The sequence below is a fragment of the Microtus oregoni genome, unplaced genomic scaffold, assembly GCF_018167655.1.
Source record: "Microtus oregoni isolate MIOR12 unplaced genomic scaffold, Mior012 000011F_ref0000422, whole genome shotgun sequence".
Classification (NCBI taxonomy): domain Eukaryota; kingdom Metazoa; phylum Chordata; class Mammalia; order Rodentia; family Cricetidae; genus Microtus; species Microtus oregoni.
In genome coordinates this window covers 53,543,960-53,560,137 of record NW_024543070.1, presented here as the reverse complement: position 1 = coordinate 53,560,137, position 16,178 = coordinate 53,543,960, and the positions used below count along the sequence as shown (strand labels likewise).

Below are 16,178 nucleotides of genomic sequence, written 5' to 3'. Positions count from 1 at the left end.
GGCTCAGTGGTCATGGGCTCTTGCTGCTCTTCCAGAGACTGGGATTTGGTTCTTAGTACCCACAGCAGGCAGCTCACAACCTCCTGTAACTTCAGCTCTGGGGCATCTGGTGCCCTCTTCTGGCTTCTGAGGCCACTTTTATACATGTGGCATTCACCACACAGACACACATACACATAAGTGACAATGATAAAAAAAAATCCTTTTGAAAAAAATTGTAAGTTGGAGAAAAATGAAAAAAGTCAATGTTACATCTGTTCTAACGGAAGGAAACTTGAGAGACCAGTAAGCAATGTAGGTACCTAGGCACCGAACCCGACTGTCCTGCTACCATGAGCTCCGTGCTGCAGACAGACCTCTTGAAGCATAATTAATCTCTGAGCCTTGTTTTACCTAGCAATAAGGTTACAGGAATACGGTAGTCCCTTTTATCTGTGGTTTAACTTTCCAGGTTCCCGTTGCCTGCCATAAGCTAAGTCTGCAATTGCTAGGTGGAAATTTCCAGAAACAGCTCAGAAGTTTTAGATGCACTCACACTGAGTAGCATGATGGCCTCCTGTGTTATCCTGTCCCATCCCATGTGGCACCAGGTGGAAATCCTCTATCCTGGGATGAGAATTATCCTCTGTCCTGTGTGCCCACCCTGTACATACCACCCACCCACCAGCAACACCACAGCCATCCTGATTATTGGTTCTTGCCCTTCCTGTGAGTTACAGCCATTATTTTACTTAGTAATGGCCCAAGAGGAAGAGTAATGATGCCCAAGAGAAGCTGTGCTTGATATGGTACTTAGTTTGCTACATGGTAGTGTCAGTCATCTGCAGGGAGGCGTGGTGAGTGCTCCCTGTAGGTGGAGGAGGTGTGGTGAGTGCTCCCTGTAAATGGAGGAGGTGTGGTGAGTGCTCCCTGTAGGTGGAGGAGGTGTGGTGAGTGCTCCCTGTAGATGGAGGAGGCGTGGTGAGTGCTCCCTGTAGGTGGAGGAGGCATGGTGAATGTTCCCTGTAGCTGGAGGAGGCGTGGTGAGTGCTCCCTGTAGGTGGAGGAGGTGTGGTGAGTGCTCCCTGTAGGTGGAGGAGGCGTGGTGAGTGCTCCCTGTAGGTGGAGGAGGCGTGGTGAATGTTCCCTGTAGATGGAGGAGGCGTGGTGAATGTTCCCTGTAGATGGAGGAGGCCTGGTGAGTGCTCCCTGTAGGTGGAGGAGGCATAGTGAGTGCTCCTTATAGATGGAGGAGGCGTGGTGAGTGTTCCTCATGAATGACGTTGTCTGCAGTCCTGTTCCACCCTGAGCTGTGGTATGAACTGGGTCGTGTTCAGAGATGAGCTGGTGGTTGTGTTGTTCCTGTGCTTCCTACACCCATTGATCTCTCCATCAGCAATGCCTGCTTTCCCTTTGCCACTCCTCTCCGCTCACAAACTAGTTCTCCCATCAGAGAAAGCATGCCGGGCCTCCTCACAGTATCCTCTCCAGCCCGCTTTGTGTCCACTGCCTTCCCCTCTGTGCCACATTGGTTCCCGGAACAGCTAGTTTATTATAGTCCATACTTTGTGGTTTTAATATCAAGCAGGTCTGGGTATATAATGTCCTATTCTTCTTGTTGCTCTTATTCAAAGCCTCTTTTATTATAACTCATGCTTATTTCCTTTTGGGGTGATCTTTTTGAGCTCATGATTGGTTGATACTCATCTGTGGGGAGGCGGAGTGTCCTGCACTGGAAATGCTTTTCTCCAGGATTTGAGATGTTGTTGCTGGCCTGTAAGTCAGCTCCAGCCCATTGTAGTGCTGTGCTGGTAGTAGTGTTTGACTTTACCCAATTCGTGTGTGTGTGTGTGTGTGTGTGTGTGTGTGTGTGTGCATGCACTTGGGTGTATGCATATAGAGGCCAGAGATTAACCTTATGTGGCTCTCGGGGGCCATCCAGTAGGACCTCGAGGTCATCAATTAGACTAGGTTGTCTGGCCAGCAAGTCTCAAGAATCTGCCTCTCTCCACCTCCCCAGTGCTGGGATTTAAAGGATGTGCCCCCAATGTCAGTTATTTATGTGAGTCCTGGGATTGAACTCAGGTCCTCGTGCTTGTTCAGCATGTATTTTACTGACTTAACTGTCTTCCCCAGCCCCATGGTTTTGCTTTTATTTGCTGAACAATTTTGCCTCCTCAAGTTTCAGCTCATTTTGTGTTCTATACATGCATTACAAAATTATATTGTAGGCATCAAAGAAACCCCTCTCTTTGTTCATTAATAAATGAAACCGTGACTGTTGCGAGCCTCCTGTGCCACAGTGAAAGCCAAGTTCAATCAGTCTTCCCACACTGCCATGCAGGATCAAAGCCAGGTCATTCATTTGATCTGTTTGGCTTTGCCAGTAGGGTCAGCAAAAAAAAGTGTCGTAGCCTGTCTGAAGGAAAAGTTCAAAGACAGCTGTGGACTGATGTCAGTATCAGCTCACTGTTGCTGCTCAGAGGTCCTGGGAAGCTGGAGAAGAAGCCACAGAAAGAAATTCTACCTTCAGGAACTGGAGCAGAGACACCAGGACACAGAAGCATTCGGTGTGTGGATGAATGCATGCCCACACAGTGAGTGTGTGTAAAGGCCAGAGGTCAACCTCAGGAGTTATTCCTCTGGATCAATCCACCTAGTTGCTGAGACAAGGTCTCTCACTCAGACCTGGGACTTGCTGGCGTCACTGGTCTAGTCCAATGACCCTGCAAGTCCCAGAGATCCACCTGTGTCTGCCTCCCCAGTGCAGGGATTACAAGCACAAATTATTACACTTGGCTGCTGATTGTTTTAATAGGGATTCTGAGGATTGAACTCAGGGCATCATGGTCCAAGCCGAGCACTTTCCCTAGTGCACCACCTCCACAATGCAGGGAGAGACATTTGTGAAGAAACGTTCTAGATGACGCACTGTGGAGAACGCATGCTTGGTATGCCCCAGATATGTTGTTTTAGGAACTCATCTTGCTCTCAGGTTGCACAGAGGACACCCAGGGGCCTCTGTGTTGCTAGTATAAGGTGTTGGCGGACATGATATTTCTGTTCAGAGTGTCACTTACTCCTGCATCCCTCTCTCCCTCTTTCCTTAGCCCACCTGGAAAAGCCACTGCATTCTTAGCTCTGAGTAAGGATCCTTTTCTCTTACCTCATAGTCCCTCTCCTCCCCTCCCCTCTCTTCTCCTTTCCCCTCTCCTCTCTCCCCCTACCCACCCAGACATCCTTCCTTCCTCTGACTCTGATGGCCCCTCACAGATTCCCCGGAATGAACAGGTTCCCTGAACAGAGACTGAATGGTCCAAGGGCTGGGACATGCACCTGCTCTGTTCTGTTTGCAGCAGATGCAAACCATATCCGCAGAGTCTTAGGGTGACAGCCTACAGGGTCTCATTACCTGGGTCCCCAGAGTCTTAGGGAGACAGCCTACGGGGTCTCATCACCTCCCAGGTCCTCTGCTCAGTGCCTGGCCTCACCCCCCCCCCACATTCTCCTGCCCTGAAGGCACACAAGAATGGAGAAAGGGGTCAAATCCTCTGGCAAAAGTAACATCCTCCTCTCTCGCCTCTGGGAAAGGCAGGAACAAGGTCTGTGTGTTTAATCAAGCCTCTGGAAGAGCATGTTAAGGAAGAACAAGGACTCTTGTAAAGACAGCTCAAAATCCCAGCATAATCCTCAAGGAATCACCCCGAGACTTCATAAGGGCAAACTAAAAATCCGCTCATTTACTTATTGAAAGGAAAATGTTGGGTGTAAATCGTCAAATGTTGAGCTAGGGAGGTAGCAAAGTCAGCGAGGTGATTTTCTTACAAGCTTGAGGACCTGTGTTCAGTCCCTAGAATTCACATATGTGCTTGGCATCCAAACCCTGAGGACAGGATAGGAGGCTTTCGGGCTCTTACTGGCCATGTTCAGTTAGAGACCCTGTCTCACAAACGTAAGGGGAAGAGTCATAAAAGAAGACCCCAATGTCACCCTCAGACTTCAGTGTGACACCTTGCACACACCTGCATAACATACACACATACACACTACACACACGCGCGCACACAGTGTTAAACATTGGGCAAGGGTGTCTAGGAATAATTGAGAGCCAGTAGAACCTGAATATTAACCTCGGGGTTCTGTCCATAGACCAGAGGCCCAGGTGTTGCCCATGAAACCTGCCAGGATTTTTAGAAGCAGGAGACGGCCAAGACAGAAGCCAGAGAGCAGCTTTCTCACCAGTTCTCCTGTTTTGAGTTCAAAATAATCCCAGCCGGGCTCTGCCTGCAGCCTGCAGATAGATACCTCAAGCTGCCTGGCCGTTGGTGAGGTCAGCCCTTCTGGTCTTTGTCGCTTATAGATGTTAAGTCTGTGGGTTTCCCGTCTCTGCCTTCATTTCCTCCCAGCTGCCATGGGCACTGCTCAGGCCGTGTGTCCAGGCGGTAACCACAGCTACCGGCTACCTGCTGCCTGAGGGCTTAGCCTCCAGTACGGAGGGTCACTTATGCATAGCCCCTTGGGGAGGCTACAAGAAGAGGGGCCTTAGCAGAAAGACTTGTCCAAGAGCAAGAGGCCGCCGGCTCCATTTCCTCCCATATCTTCCATGCTGCTTTTCCAGCGAGACACTAAGTTCAGCAGAGCTAGGCAGGGCCAGTCTAATGACTATAACCATCAAGCAAACACCAGCTAAGCCAAGAAGTGAACTAGAACCAAGTTGCAGAAGTCCCTCCCCCATCTCAACCCCACCCCATCCCCAGGGGACATATGCTCCTAGACCTGTGCTCACAAAATAGTCATATTTTCTTTCTTTCTTTCTTTCTTTCTTTCTTTCTTTCTTTCTTTCTTTTTGTCTGTCTGTCTGTCTGTCTGTCTCTCTCTCTCTTTCTCTTTTTCTTTCTTTTTTCCTTCCTTCCTTCCTTCCTTCCTTCCTTTCTTTTTCAATTTTACCACCAAGATATATACATCTCTACATCTCTAAACTCAATCTTTTGCTTTTGCCCTTCTGGAACTTCGTGTATGTGGAATCAAGGAGTAGCTTCCTCATGTGTGGTTCGGAGGGGCAGTATGTACATGTATGTGTACCTGAGATGCACACGTGCTGGGGAGGGGCAGGTGTTTGCAGAGGCCAGAAGCTGGCACTGGCTGTCTTCCCAAAGGTCACTCTCCTGGTCTTTTGAGACAGAACCCCTCACTGAACCTGGAGCTCACCAATTCAAACAGGCTGAGTAGGCTGTGAGCTCCCAGGATCCTCCTGTCCCCACCTGCTCAGCACTGAGCTACAGACACCCACCCACACTTGGAACTGTGAGTCCTGGGGATCCGAACTCAGGGCTTCCTGCTTGTGTGGCAGGTGTTTGCCAGTGGAGCCTCCCCCCCTGCCCCCACCTCAGTGCGTTTCCTGTTTGTGACACTTCTTAGTGCCCTGTGTAGCACCCTTGTTCACTTGGGTTTTACAGCCCCTTCTATCGTATGCATAGATTTGCTGAAGGACTTGACAGTTTGTGCGGTAGCTTGTGAACATTGGGAATGTGGGCAGCTTCTGAGAAGCACAGAGAGCCAGTCAGTCTTTCGAACACCTTCTGGGGTCAAACACACCTGTGATTTAGCAGAGGATCCCTTTCCTTGTGATTTGTCAGAATTTTTTTTAAATCATGTACTTCCTGTTTCTTTCGTCACAGGGGTCCTACACATTTCAATGGACAAAAAAGGAAGGAAGGGGTGGTTAGAAAATATAATGGATCCAATACACTTTTTTCTTACTTTCTTGAGTGCATTAAAAAAAAGAAGAAGAAGTGGGGGCTGTTGCTTTGGTGAGCTTGTAATGACTTTCCTTGGGTTATTTTATGTTTTTCCTCCAAACAGGCACAAAGGAGGCTGTAAGCTCAAATTCTCTGTTGATGTTTTCCTGCGCCTTAAAACAGTTTCCTTTTCCCCGGGACTCCTAGCCAATGTTTGCCCGACCTCTATGAAATCTATTAAAAAGTCTCATTATCCAAAGTACCCTGAGCAGCCACGGCAAGGGGAGTGCACGTGGAGAAGGAGTCATTATCACAAGGCTATCCCCGACGTTTAGAATCGGCAGCTCCAGGTAGAGAGTGTGAAGTGGAAAAGCATTTAAACAATAACAAAATTTGACGGAGCATGAGGTGCAAGTTTCCGAGACTGGACGGGCTCCTTGGGAGGATGGTGGAACAAACATCTTGGGAAGGAGGAAGGGCAGGAAACAGGGCTCGGTTTGCTGTATCGACTTTTCACTCTGCTGACCGCACGTTTCTCACACCTGGAGGTGGAACTGTTGATCCTGTGGCGTGAGTCGTGGCTGGAGCGCATCCAGGTGCTTTTCCAAAGCAGCGGCACTGATGGCACTGATGTGTGCTCCCATTGGCAGCAGAGAGGGCAAGAGTCGCTCCATCCCGGAAACATTTGCATTACTCATTGTTTACACGACTGCCGGGGTCCACAGTGCCATGGCGTTTCTTCTGAACTTAATTTGGAGTGTCCAGATCTCTCACAGCGTCCGTTGTACCATCTCTCTAGACCTCTGCCTCACTGAGTACCTGTGGTCTGCTGTGTTGGATTTGTTTGTTTAGCAGAGAAACATTGCTGTGTTGCTCAGGCTAGCCCTAAATTCCTGGCTCCCATCGACCCTTCTACCCCAGCATGTGAGAGGTAGGCACCACACAGAGCCTGGAGCTTTCTTGTCAACTTTAGCCAGAGAAAACCAACCAAGGCCTGAGGCAAGAAGGTGGGTTAGTTAGCAAGTTCAATGTGGATTTAGAAATTGGACTTCAGACCCCATCTTTTCTTTCCATGACTTTGGGATCTCAGGCATGAGGGACTCTCAGTCAGGAAAATGACATCGAGATGTGTCTTTTGATCATCTTTCTCCCCAAACAACTTTTATAGGTATATGCACAAATTCTTCATGAGATGACACCTGTGTGCTTCTGGTTTGGTTTTGTTTTCCTTGAGACAGTGTCTCCTGTACCCAAGGCTAGCCCCCAACTCACTGTATAATGGAGATGGTCTTGAGCTACTGACCCTCCAGCCTCTACTTCCTATTGGAGGGATGGTAGGTGTACATCTCCTCCTCCCCTTCCCCTCTCCCTTTGTCCTTTGTTCTCTCTCTTTGCTCCTCATTCTCCCCTCCCCCCATCACTGTGTTTTATGCCGGTTTTTGTGTGTGGATGTGCACCTTGTTCCTTTGAGACAGGCTCTGTCACTGGACCTGACTCACTGCTGCAGCTGAGCTGGTCAGCCCTAAAGAGCCTGAATCCTCCTGTCTACACCCTCCAACACTGGGCTTACACGTGCAGGTGCCTGTGTCCAGTTTGCTTTACAGCAAGTGCTCTTACCCACTGAGTCACATACCCAGCCTCTCACATGTATGTTTGTATACACGTTATCCATCCTTTCTGCAAGCCTCTGGCATCTGTAAAATAGAGCCAGCACACACTGTGGATGGCTTCCCTAAAAACAGGCCCAACTCTCTGTCCATATAAGGTGTTTTATGGCATGGTTGGGCATTGCCCAGTAACCAACAAGGTTTTCATCAGCCACATGACTGTCCGAAAGGAGTTGGCACCTCAGGATGCTGGTGACTCACTGTAGGTTGGAGGGGCTGTTTCCATAGTGGCGAAACTTTGGAATAACCATCTGCAAAGGCCAGGAAGGGTTTGGTTGTGCATCTTCCACCAGCTGCATTCGTGTATCTTGCCAGCTGCCCTGAGCTTCAAGCAGGGGCTTGGAGGGAGCCCTGGCCACTGCACCAACCAAACACCATTTCAAAAGGAAATAGTTTTTAAAGTTGCAACCTCCCCCCACTTTCAAGAGATGGGCTGCCTGGAAGGAGAAAGGGAAGTGTAGTCACTGGTTCCAAGGTCCAACTTAGCCTGAACTGTGGCTGTGGTCTTGACATCTTGTACCCGGAGAAAGCAGCACAAATCGCTCCTGTTTGCAGACAGACTCCTGGCTGCTAGCCTGACTGAGCTCTTCTCAAGCTCAATGCATTTGGGTGTTGTTGAATGCTCAGAGAACTCATCTTCCTTGTTTTAGCAAATGCAGAGGCCACGGAGGTGTCCCAGGGACTCACCCTGCCCAGATCACGTGATCAGAAGGCATGAGCTACTAGAAAGCGGGGAATGGCATGGCTGGGGAGAAATGAGGCTCTGATCTGGAAGAGTCACATCCCTTCATGCCACGTCAGCCTGGAACACAGCCTGGCTGGGGCCTAAGGTTTTGAAGTACCACTTCCTCCTATTGTGTCCGGACTGCCCTGTTCACATGTCTCGGTTCAAGAGTGCACCTGTGTGTTGTCACTTGGCATGGGGGCCTGGAATACTACATGTAGCTCATGAGACCAGTGAAAATGGAGCCCTCAGGTCATCTGCAGGTCCTGCTGGGCCTCAGGCTGTTCTGTGGGTTCACCTCACATGGCTACCATTCCCTTCTCAGGCACAGGATGTCAATGCCATCTGATAGTATCAAATAGTGTTTACGCCTAGCCCTGGTGTTCAGGAGAGGGTGAGAGAGTAAAGAAGACCTTGGGGAGTAGAAGCATTTGTAATCTTTCACGTGTGCTCCAGAAGGTACTGTTAAAATGCCCACTGGATTCCCCATCCACACCACACCTGCACCTGTGGTTAAAAAAATGGAGATGAGTCCAGGGGCTCCATAGATACCCAAAGCCTGTGCCTGTTGCCCTGAGCTACACAGATCCCAAGCTCTTTTCCTGATCTCCAGAACTTCACAGCCCTGCTGGATCTTTGTCACAGTCCAGCTCCTTCTCTTGACCTTTCTTTTTTTTTTCTGTATGCTGACTCTGGTACTGAGCCTACCTGGACCAGAGGTCTGGGTGCTGCCTGCCAATCACATGCCCACTTGCTGGTTCTGGTGAGCACCTGTTGCCCACAGTGGCTAGAGTATTGGTTCCTGGGTCAGAAGGTCAGAATATGGGGTGATACGGTCTGTTCTCTCTCCAGGATCAGGGCCCGAGACAACAATGGCTCCTACGCGCTGTGCCTGCTGCATGAAGGGAAAGTTTTGCATTATCGCATCGACAAGGACAAGACAGGGAAGCTCTCCATCCCCGAGGGGAAGAAGTTCGACACCCTCTGGCAGGTGTGTACATATATCTGTGTGTGCCTGTCTCTTTCTGTCTCTGTGTGTCTGTCTCTGTGTCTTTGTCTCTGCCTCTGTCCCCTCTGAAGGGCACAATGCAGGTCCATGGGACTGCTAGTAAGAGAAGGGACAAGGCAGTCTGCCCCAGATACTCCCTCAATCCACTCTCTGATTTCCGATGGCTTGTTTGAGACATGTTGATAGAGGCCATTATCAAGTCAGTGAGGCTACAGAGATTCCCATCATTTTTCTCGAGCTATTAAGTTCTTGGTGCTTCAAGATCATGTGATTCAGGGCACTGCTCAGAATTTAGCAGAATGTCCCTGCCATCTGGGTCTAGAATAACATGGAATAATACACACACACACACACACACACACACACACACACACACAGTCATAGGTGACCAAAGAAAGAACCAAGGACTTGTGACCCAGATGCTCCTGGAACTGAGAGATGCCAGGGTGACATCAGGGTATATAAACCATCTGGACTTACCCTCATAGCAGAGTCCCTGTGGGAAGTCAAAGCATCTTGGGAAACAAATTTATACTTCCTAAGCTCCAGGCAGCTGCCTGTCTAGAAACACTGCAGGCCTGCTCTGCAAAGGGTTCATTCTCAACCAAGCTGTCAGTAAACATAGAGACAACTCAAGCATGCAGAAGCACCCTGACACTGTTCACCCTACTCCCCACAATTGCTACTAAGCACATTTTTCTTCCTTAATTTGGGATCGCAGCTGCATTAACTATGGAGACAGAAGGAACAAAAGTTGAAGGCCAGCCTCAGGTACATAGTAAATTCAAGGCCAGCCTGGGCTACATAGCAAAATCCTGTCTCAGCAAACAAACAAACCGATAAAGGTCTAGCTGATGGAGATGGTATGGATTCCTAGTGTATCATCACCTGGCTGTGATGGTTTGTTTTAATGGCCAATTTGTCACACTCTAAATGGCCTGAGAAGAGAGCCCAATGAAGGATTGTGTAGACAAGATTAGAGCGCGAACATGCCAGTGGGGACTGTTCTGACTGCATTCATTGATGTGAGAAGACCAGGCTGTGGTGGGTGGTACCATTCCCTGGGTTGGAGTCCTGGTCTGTGCAAGAGTGGAGAATGTTAGCTAAGCAGTAAGCAAACATGCATTCATCACTCTCCATTCTTGATTCTGGATGCGACTCACAGTTTCAAGGCTAAAAAAGTTTGTTGGCTCTACACAAGGACATCCTCAGCCTATCCCCCGAGTGCTTTGTGGGAAAGACTGTCTGGGGTTTCCATGGCTTTAAAGTCTGTGATGGCCATGACTCTGTCACTGTCTCCATTTCTCTCCTTCTACTGACCACTTTCTTCCTTGCTTCTCTTGTAGCTAGTGGAACATTACCCTTACACTTTCTTCCCTGCTTCTCTTGCAGCTAGTGGAACATTACTCCTACAAGCCGGATGGGCTGTTAAGAGTCCTCACTGTACCATGTCAGAAGATCGGTGCACAGATAGGTGAGTGATTGGGACACATCGGGTCTGGTTTGGGGGACATTGGTCACTATCAACGGGGTGTCAGATTTGTCTATTCCAAACTAAAGCAGGCTGAGGCTTTGATTTTACCATGTGATTAAACTTGATGTCATTCCAATTCTAGGAATCATTAGTTGAAGGATAATTAATCACTATATTTAATTGCATGTGTTGCCAGAGATGGTAGCACAAACCTTTAACCCCAGCATAGGAGACAGAGGTAAGCAATCTGTGTGAGTTCCAGGCCAGTCTGGTCTATATAGTGAGACTCTGTCTCAAAAAATAAAATCTTACTTAATTGAATGTGTGAAAAATTCAGTAAAAGAGCAAAGTATTGATGCAGAAAGTTTACTGTCTCCTCAGTTTGTTCCAGTGGTATCGATTGATCTGACAAGTAGATGGTTTGCAAGAACACAACAGTAATTGTCTAACCGCAACCATGGCATATTCTTCTTGCAGGTCACCCACCAAGTTCAAATGCTCACCCTGTGGTAAGTGTTATTACAGGTGTCTGTGCTGAGGAAGCAGTTGTATTTACGTACTCAGGGAGTCCCGTTTTAGTTAGCACAGCTTCTGGACTCCAAGCTCAGCCCTGAAGACCTTGGAACTCCAGTGAGTCTGGGGAGGCACCTGCCTGTGGCCACTACTCAGCTAGCCTGTTTTTGTGGTTTCATGACTGGCTTATTTTCTCTCCATCCTTTAGAGAAGTATACAGAGCGAGGAAGAAACCCACTGTTAGATCAGAAAGGTCTCCTGTCAGATGCAGCAAAAGGGGGCATATTGTTCAAGCTCAGCCTTTCACTGTCAATATGAACATGTGTGAGCCTTCCACAGGCCTGCTGACATGCATGTCAGTAGGACAGGGCTGGCAGACTGGTATCTCCTTGAGTTTAGCTACTCAACTCCTTTGACCAAACCAATTAACACAGAATTACTAGAGATTTGACCTCCTGGGTAAACCGGTTTGGCCAATGATTAGGGTAGGGAGGGTATGCTTGGTAAGAACTCAAAAGAAAGGTTCAGAGAAGGAAAGAATCTGGGAGTCTTGGCCAGAGACAACATACCACTCCATGTCACTAGATGAGACTGCACCCCTGACGTCCCTGTGTTGGCATACCCCTTTCATCACCCTGCCCACAAACAGAGAAGGATCTCAAATCACTTCTCATCTGGGATGTCAGAGCTAGTACTTTGTTACTCTGCAGATGTTGGTCTTCTCATATCTTGGGGACTCCAGCGTGAACATCCCAGACCATTAGCACTAATTGGGGAATGATTCTTGACTTATGTCCTGCTAACTCCTAAACAACAAAACTGACCAAAAGCCAGAAATGTGTTCTGTCTCCAGTGGGGACAGGTGGCCACTCAGTACTGACACTGTTGATCCAGGGTTAGTGCCTTCTACCAAACTGAGAGACCTTGAATTGGCTAAAACACCAGTGAACTTGAGGGTCCTCTAAAATACAGTGCTACCAGTGCATGGGCTTCCCATGTTTCTCATGGCTCTGGTATTTATCATTTGGTGCCCTTGAAACAGATCTGTTGGCCCTCTCATCTCAGGCATGTCCAGCTTGTGGCCTAAGGGGCTACATATGTCCCAGGACTTGTAGATGACAATGTCATCTGCAACCAGTGCCACTGAACAGAGACACCCCTGAACCATGAGTGACTAGAGTCTCTAGTGGAGCCTGACACACGAGATTTCCACAGACAACATGGCAGCTTCCTGTCTCAGCTTTAATTTTGCCGCCTTCAGTGGAAACTATTTACTGAATATTCTAGACATCCCTGCCCCAATGGCAGCATCTCAAATGGTCCAGATTTGCATGCAGGAAATCTCGCTGGGGCTGGTGAAGGGGCTGGACTGTGCACTTGCAGAAGCAAAGCCAGGTAGCTTGTCATGACAAAGAATATCTTGCATGTGTTTTCTGAAACTAAACGCTCTATTCCTCTCTGCCATTGTGGTTTCTAGACTTGGTCACCTGGTGGAATAATCTCAAGAATCAAATCCTACTCCTTCCCAAAGCCTGGCAAAAAGGTGCTAAAGCGTCCCCTGCTTACTGCCCCTGACTAAGTGGTAGGGTAGACCCGCACGCAGACCATGCTTGGCTCCCTCTCCCCTTCACCCAGCACAGCTCTGCCTCCATGCCTCCACCGCATGCCCGCTTTTGAGTACACCCGCTGAGCCAAGCGGCCCTTGCACAGCGCATTCCATGCTTTGTGTGCAGCTTCTCCATCGCTGCTGCTGCATAGCCAGACCATGTTGCCTTGTTCTCTGCCAACACATAAATTCAGTCATTTCAGTGAAGACAACCAGTGCCCGCTGACTCTCACATCAGACGCTGCACGGTCAGCTCGCCCTTGTTGTCTAGAGTCACGTGTTGCAGCATTAGCGCCTCTGTCACATGACGCTCTTCACAATAGCGGGAACTGAGGTCTCTGGAGGTGCTCTGCCCCCCAAGACATTGGACTGAATTTTGAGGGACAATAAAAAGAAAACCTTGAGGGCAAGACGGCTCAGAGGCTAAAGGCACCTGCCACCAAGCCAGACAGCCTGGGTTTGATTTCTAGAACCCACATGGAGGAAGGAGAGGACTAACTCCTGTAAGTTGTCATCTGACCCCATGTGTGTGCTGTGACCCAGGCACATACTAAAGAAGTAAATGTAAAATGTTTCTTCAGGGTTTGGGAATCAAACTCAAGTGCTTTACCACTGAGCTATATCCCAGCACTTAGCTGATTCTATCAACAGCTGTTTTCATTTTATATCGATGTTTTTCCAAGCACGTGGGCACATGGCTATGCAGAGACACACAGAGATGATTAACAAAAGGCATAAAGGCCCAGATATTTTGCTCAGTAATTATCCTCTATATTGATCATTCGCTAGAGGATCTTAATGCTTAATGCTGTTGACCAGATCACAGGAGAGAGAGTAACACGATGGCCAAAGAGAAAGGAGACCGTCCTGTGCTCTGCGCTGTCAGTGACGGTTAATGCTGGAGAATGTTCTGCAGCTGCCCCGGCTCCACAGCCTGAGCCTCGCCCAGATTCTGACTCACTCTCCATGTGGAGGGCCCCATTGGGACTGGGGATGCTCGTATCCAGCGAGCTCAGTGGACAGCAGGGAGCATAGTACCTCACGAGCTGAGGTACTTAATATTCTCCAGCTTAAGGAGCTTTTCAAAGGTGTCAGTTATAAAGGCCACTCAGGCCAGCAGCTACAGCACTGTGGGTCAGTGTTAGACTCACAGACACCATATTCCTGAATGTGACACCGTACTTACCAACCCTCACAGAACTCTGTGGGGCAGCGAGTAAGCCTGTGTCTCCTCCTCTTCGGCTTGACTCCTCCTGAGCTTCCAACCACACCCTGTATGTCATTCCACTTGCCTAATCCAAGGCCTGTTGCCAACTCACAGCCCCCAGCTCTGCACAGTTTTAGCAAGAGACACTTACATCCTAGCATCTCATGTTTTGTCTCTTGGGTCCCACCAGAGACGGATCAGCCAGAGATGCCATATGTGCACGAGCACACATAAAACATATGTATGATACACTCATATATGCATCCATGCATGGAAAATCTGTGCTTGTGTGTATATATTTGTATATTATAGTTACATTATATATGCACATCCATGCATATGTCGAATGTGTATATTTTTGTATGCATATATTGGTGCTCACACATGCAGATGTATTACCTGCATATATCTAAACACAAATTTATTACAAGAACTTATCTTATGCAGTTACCAGACTAGATAAAGCAAGTACAATGTTCTTGGGGGAGATTGTCAAACGGGGAGGTCTAGAGCCATGTGCAAATTCAGTGGTATGGTTAAAGCTGCCACGTGGTAGGGGTCGGTTAGCTTCCCCTTACCCCTTCCTTTCTTCAGAAAGTCTAAACTTGCATCTAAGGATTCTCACCTAATGGAGCCAGGCCCATGGGGGATAATCTCCATGACATAAGTCAGCTGACTGGGGACTGTAATTCCATCGGCAGAATCCCTTCTCAGCAGCAGCACTGCCTCACTCTGAGACTACCACATGATTCAGTGATGGCCACTCGGATAGGCCAGATGTGCCGCAGCTGGAAGAGATGGCCCAGTCGGTAAAGTTCTAGTCATTCAAGCTTGAGCACCCAAGTTCAGGTTCCTGTCACCCATGTGAAAGAGCCCAGGAAGAGTGGCACATGCCTGCCAGTCATCGCAGTGCAAAGAAGACAGAGGCAGGAGGATCCCTTGGTTGGTCGTCAATTAGTCAAGTTCCAGGTTCAGTGAGAGACCCTGTCTCAAAAAACAAGGTGCAGAAGTGATTGAAAAAGATACCTGGCATAGCCTCTGGCCCCTGAATGTACACACACATGTACACACATGCACAAACACACACCACACACATGCACACACAGAGGAGTGCGCACACACACATGCACACACACACAGAGAAGTGCACACACACGTACACACATGCACAAACACACACCACACACATGCACACACAGAGGAGTGCACACACAGGAGTACGCACACACACATGCACACACACACACAGAGAAGTGCACACACACATGCACCACACATGGAAAAAAAGCCAACATCAGCAAAGCCTGTCAGACACACCTTGAATGAATTCTAGCAGTTTGAGAGTCCAGGAAACATATGCTTTGATTTTTAGGATTATCAGTTTGAAACTTTCACTAGAAATGAAACTAGGGTGTGGATTTTGCTCAGTCATAGAGTACGTGTCTATCACCCATAAGGGCCTGGATTTGGTCTCTAGCACCAGGAGGGAGAAATACTCTGAAAGTCAAGTACAATTTCTTAATTAATTTTTATTCATGTATGCATGTGCATACTGGGTGAGTATATGCTGCATGTGTGCAGCTGCCTTCAGACAGCAGAAAAAACATTGGATCCCCTGGAGCTAGAGTTACAAATGGCTGCGAGCAGCCCAGTGTGGATGCTGGGAACCGAACTTAGGTCATCTGCAAGCAGCAAGGGTGGTATGTGGTCTTAGCCACTGAGCTGCCTCTCCAGCCTCAAGACAGGTGAATTTAAATTTGGAAAACAGCAATGTGTTTTATATTCTGAGAATGTAACCACACTTAGCTAAGAAGTAAGAGCACCAGTGGTCATATAACCCCCTGCTGTTGTGTTGGTTACCTCTGTCCACAGTCGTACCCATGAAGAGGCTTCCCAGGGTCACACACTCTCCCTAAGACCATTAAACAGAAACTCATCCTTGGATTTCTTGTTTTATTCAACATAAATTTTGATGGCCGGGGTTTTGAGAAAGTGTAACCCGAAAGGGCCAGGTCTTGGATCTTTGAATATTTGGATGAAATAATAATCATATAGGTCATGTGCTTCTCTTCAGGCAAGCCTACCCATAGCCCACCTTCTAGCAGAGTCTGCCCTCATCTGGGTGTTCTCACTCCTCCTTGGCCTGAGCTCCTTCTGAGACTGGAAGCCACAGCCAGCTGATTGCAGCCCATGACCTGAAGCCTGCAGGCTTTCGGTTTCTGAGGAGTGTTAGCACCCACAGTGCCACTGCTGTCTAACCT

General features: G+C 48.4%; 1 protein-coding gene across 1 annotated transcript in view; it reads left to right on the top strand.

Annotated features, from left to right (window-relative positions):
- LOC121453505 (tyrosine-protein kinase SYK) overlaps positions 1-16,178 on the top strand; it is a 57,396-nt gene that overhangs the window by 21,839 nt on the left and 19,379 nt on the right. The window contains exons 4-7 of the mRNA XM_041660345.1: positions 8,961-9,099; positions 10,510-10,591; positions 11,069-11,100; positions 12,582-12,647. Of these exons, the coding sequence (XP_041516279.1) occupies positions 8,961-9,099; positions 10,510-10,591; positions 11,069-11,100; positions 12,582-12,647 (319 nt within the window). The remainder of the gene's footprint in view (positions 1-8,960; positions 9,100-10,509; positions 10,592-11,068; positions 11,101-12,581; positions 12,648-16,178) is intronic.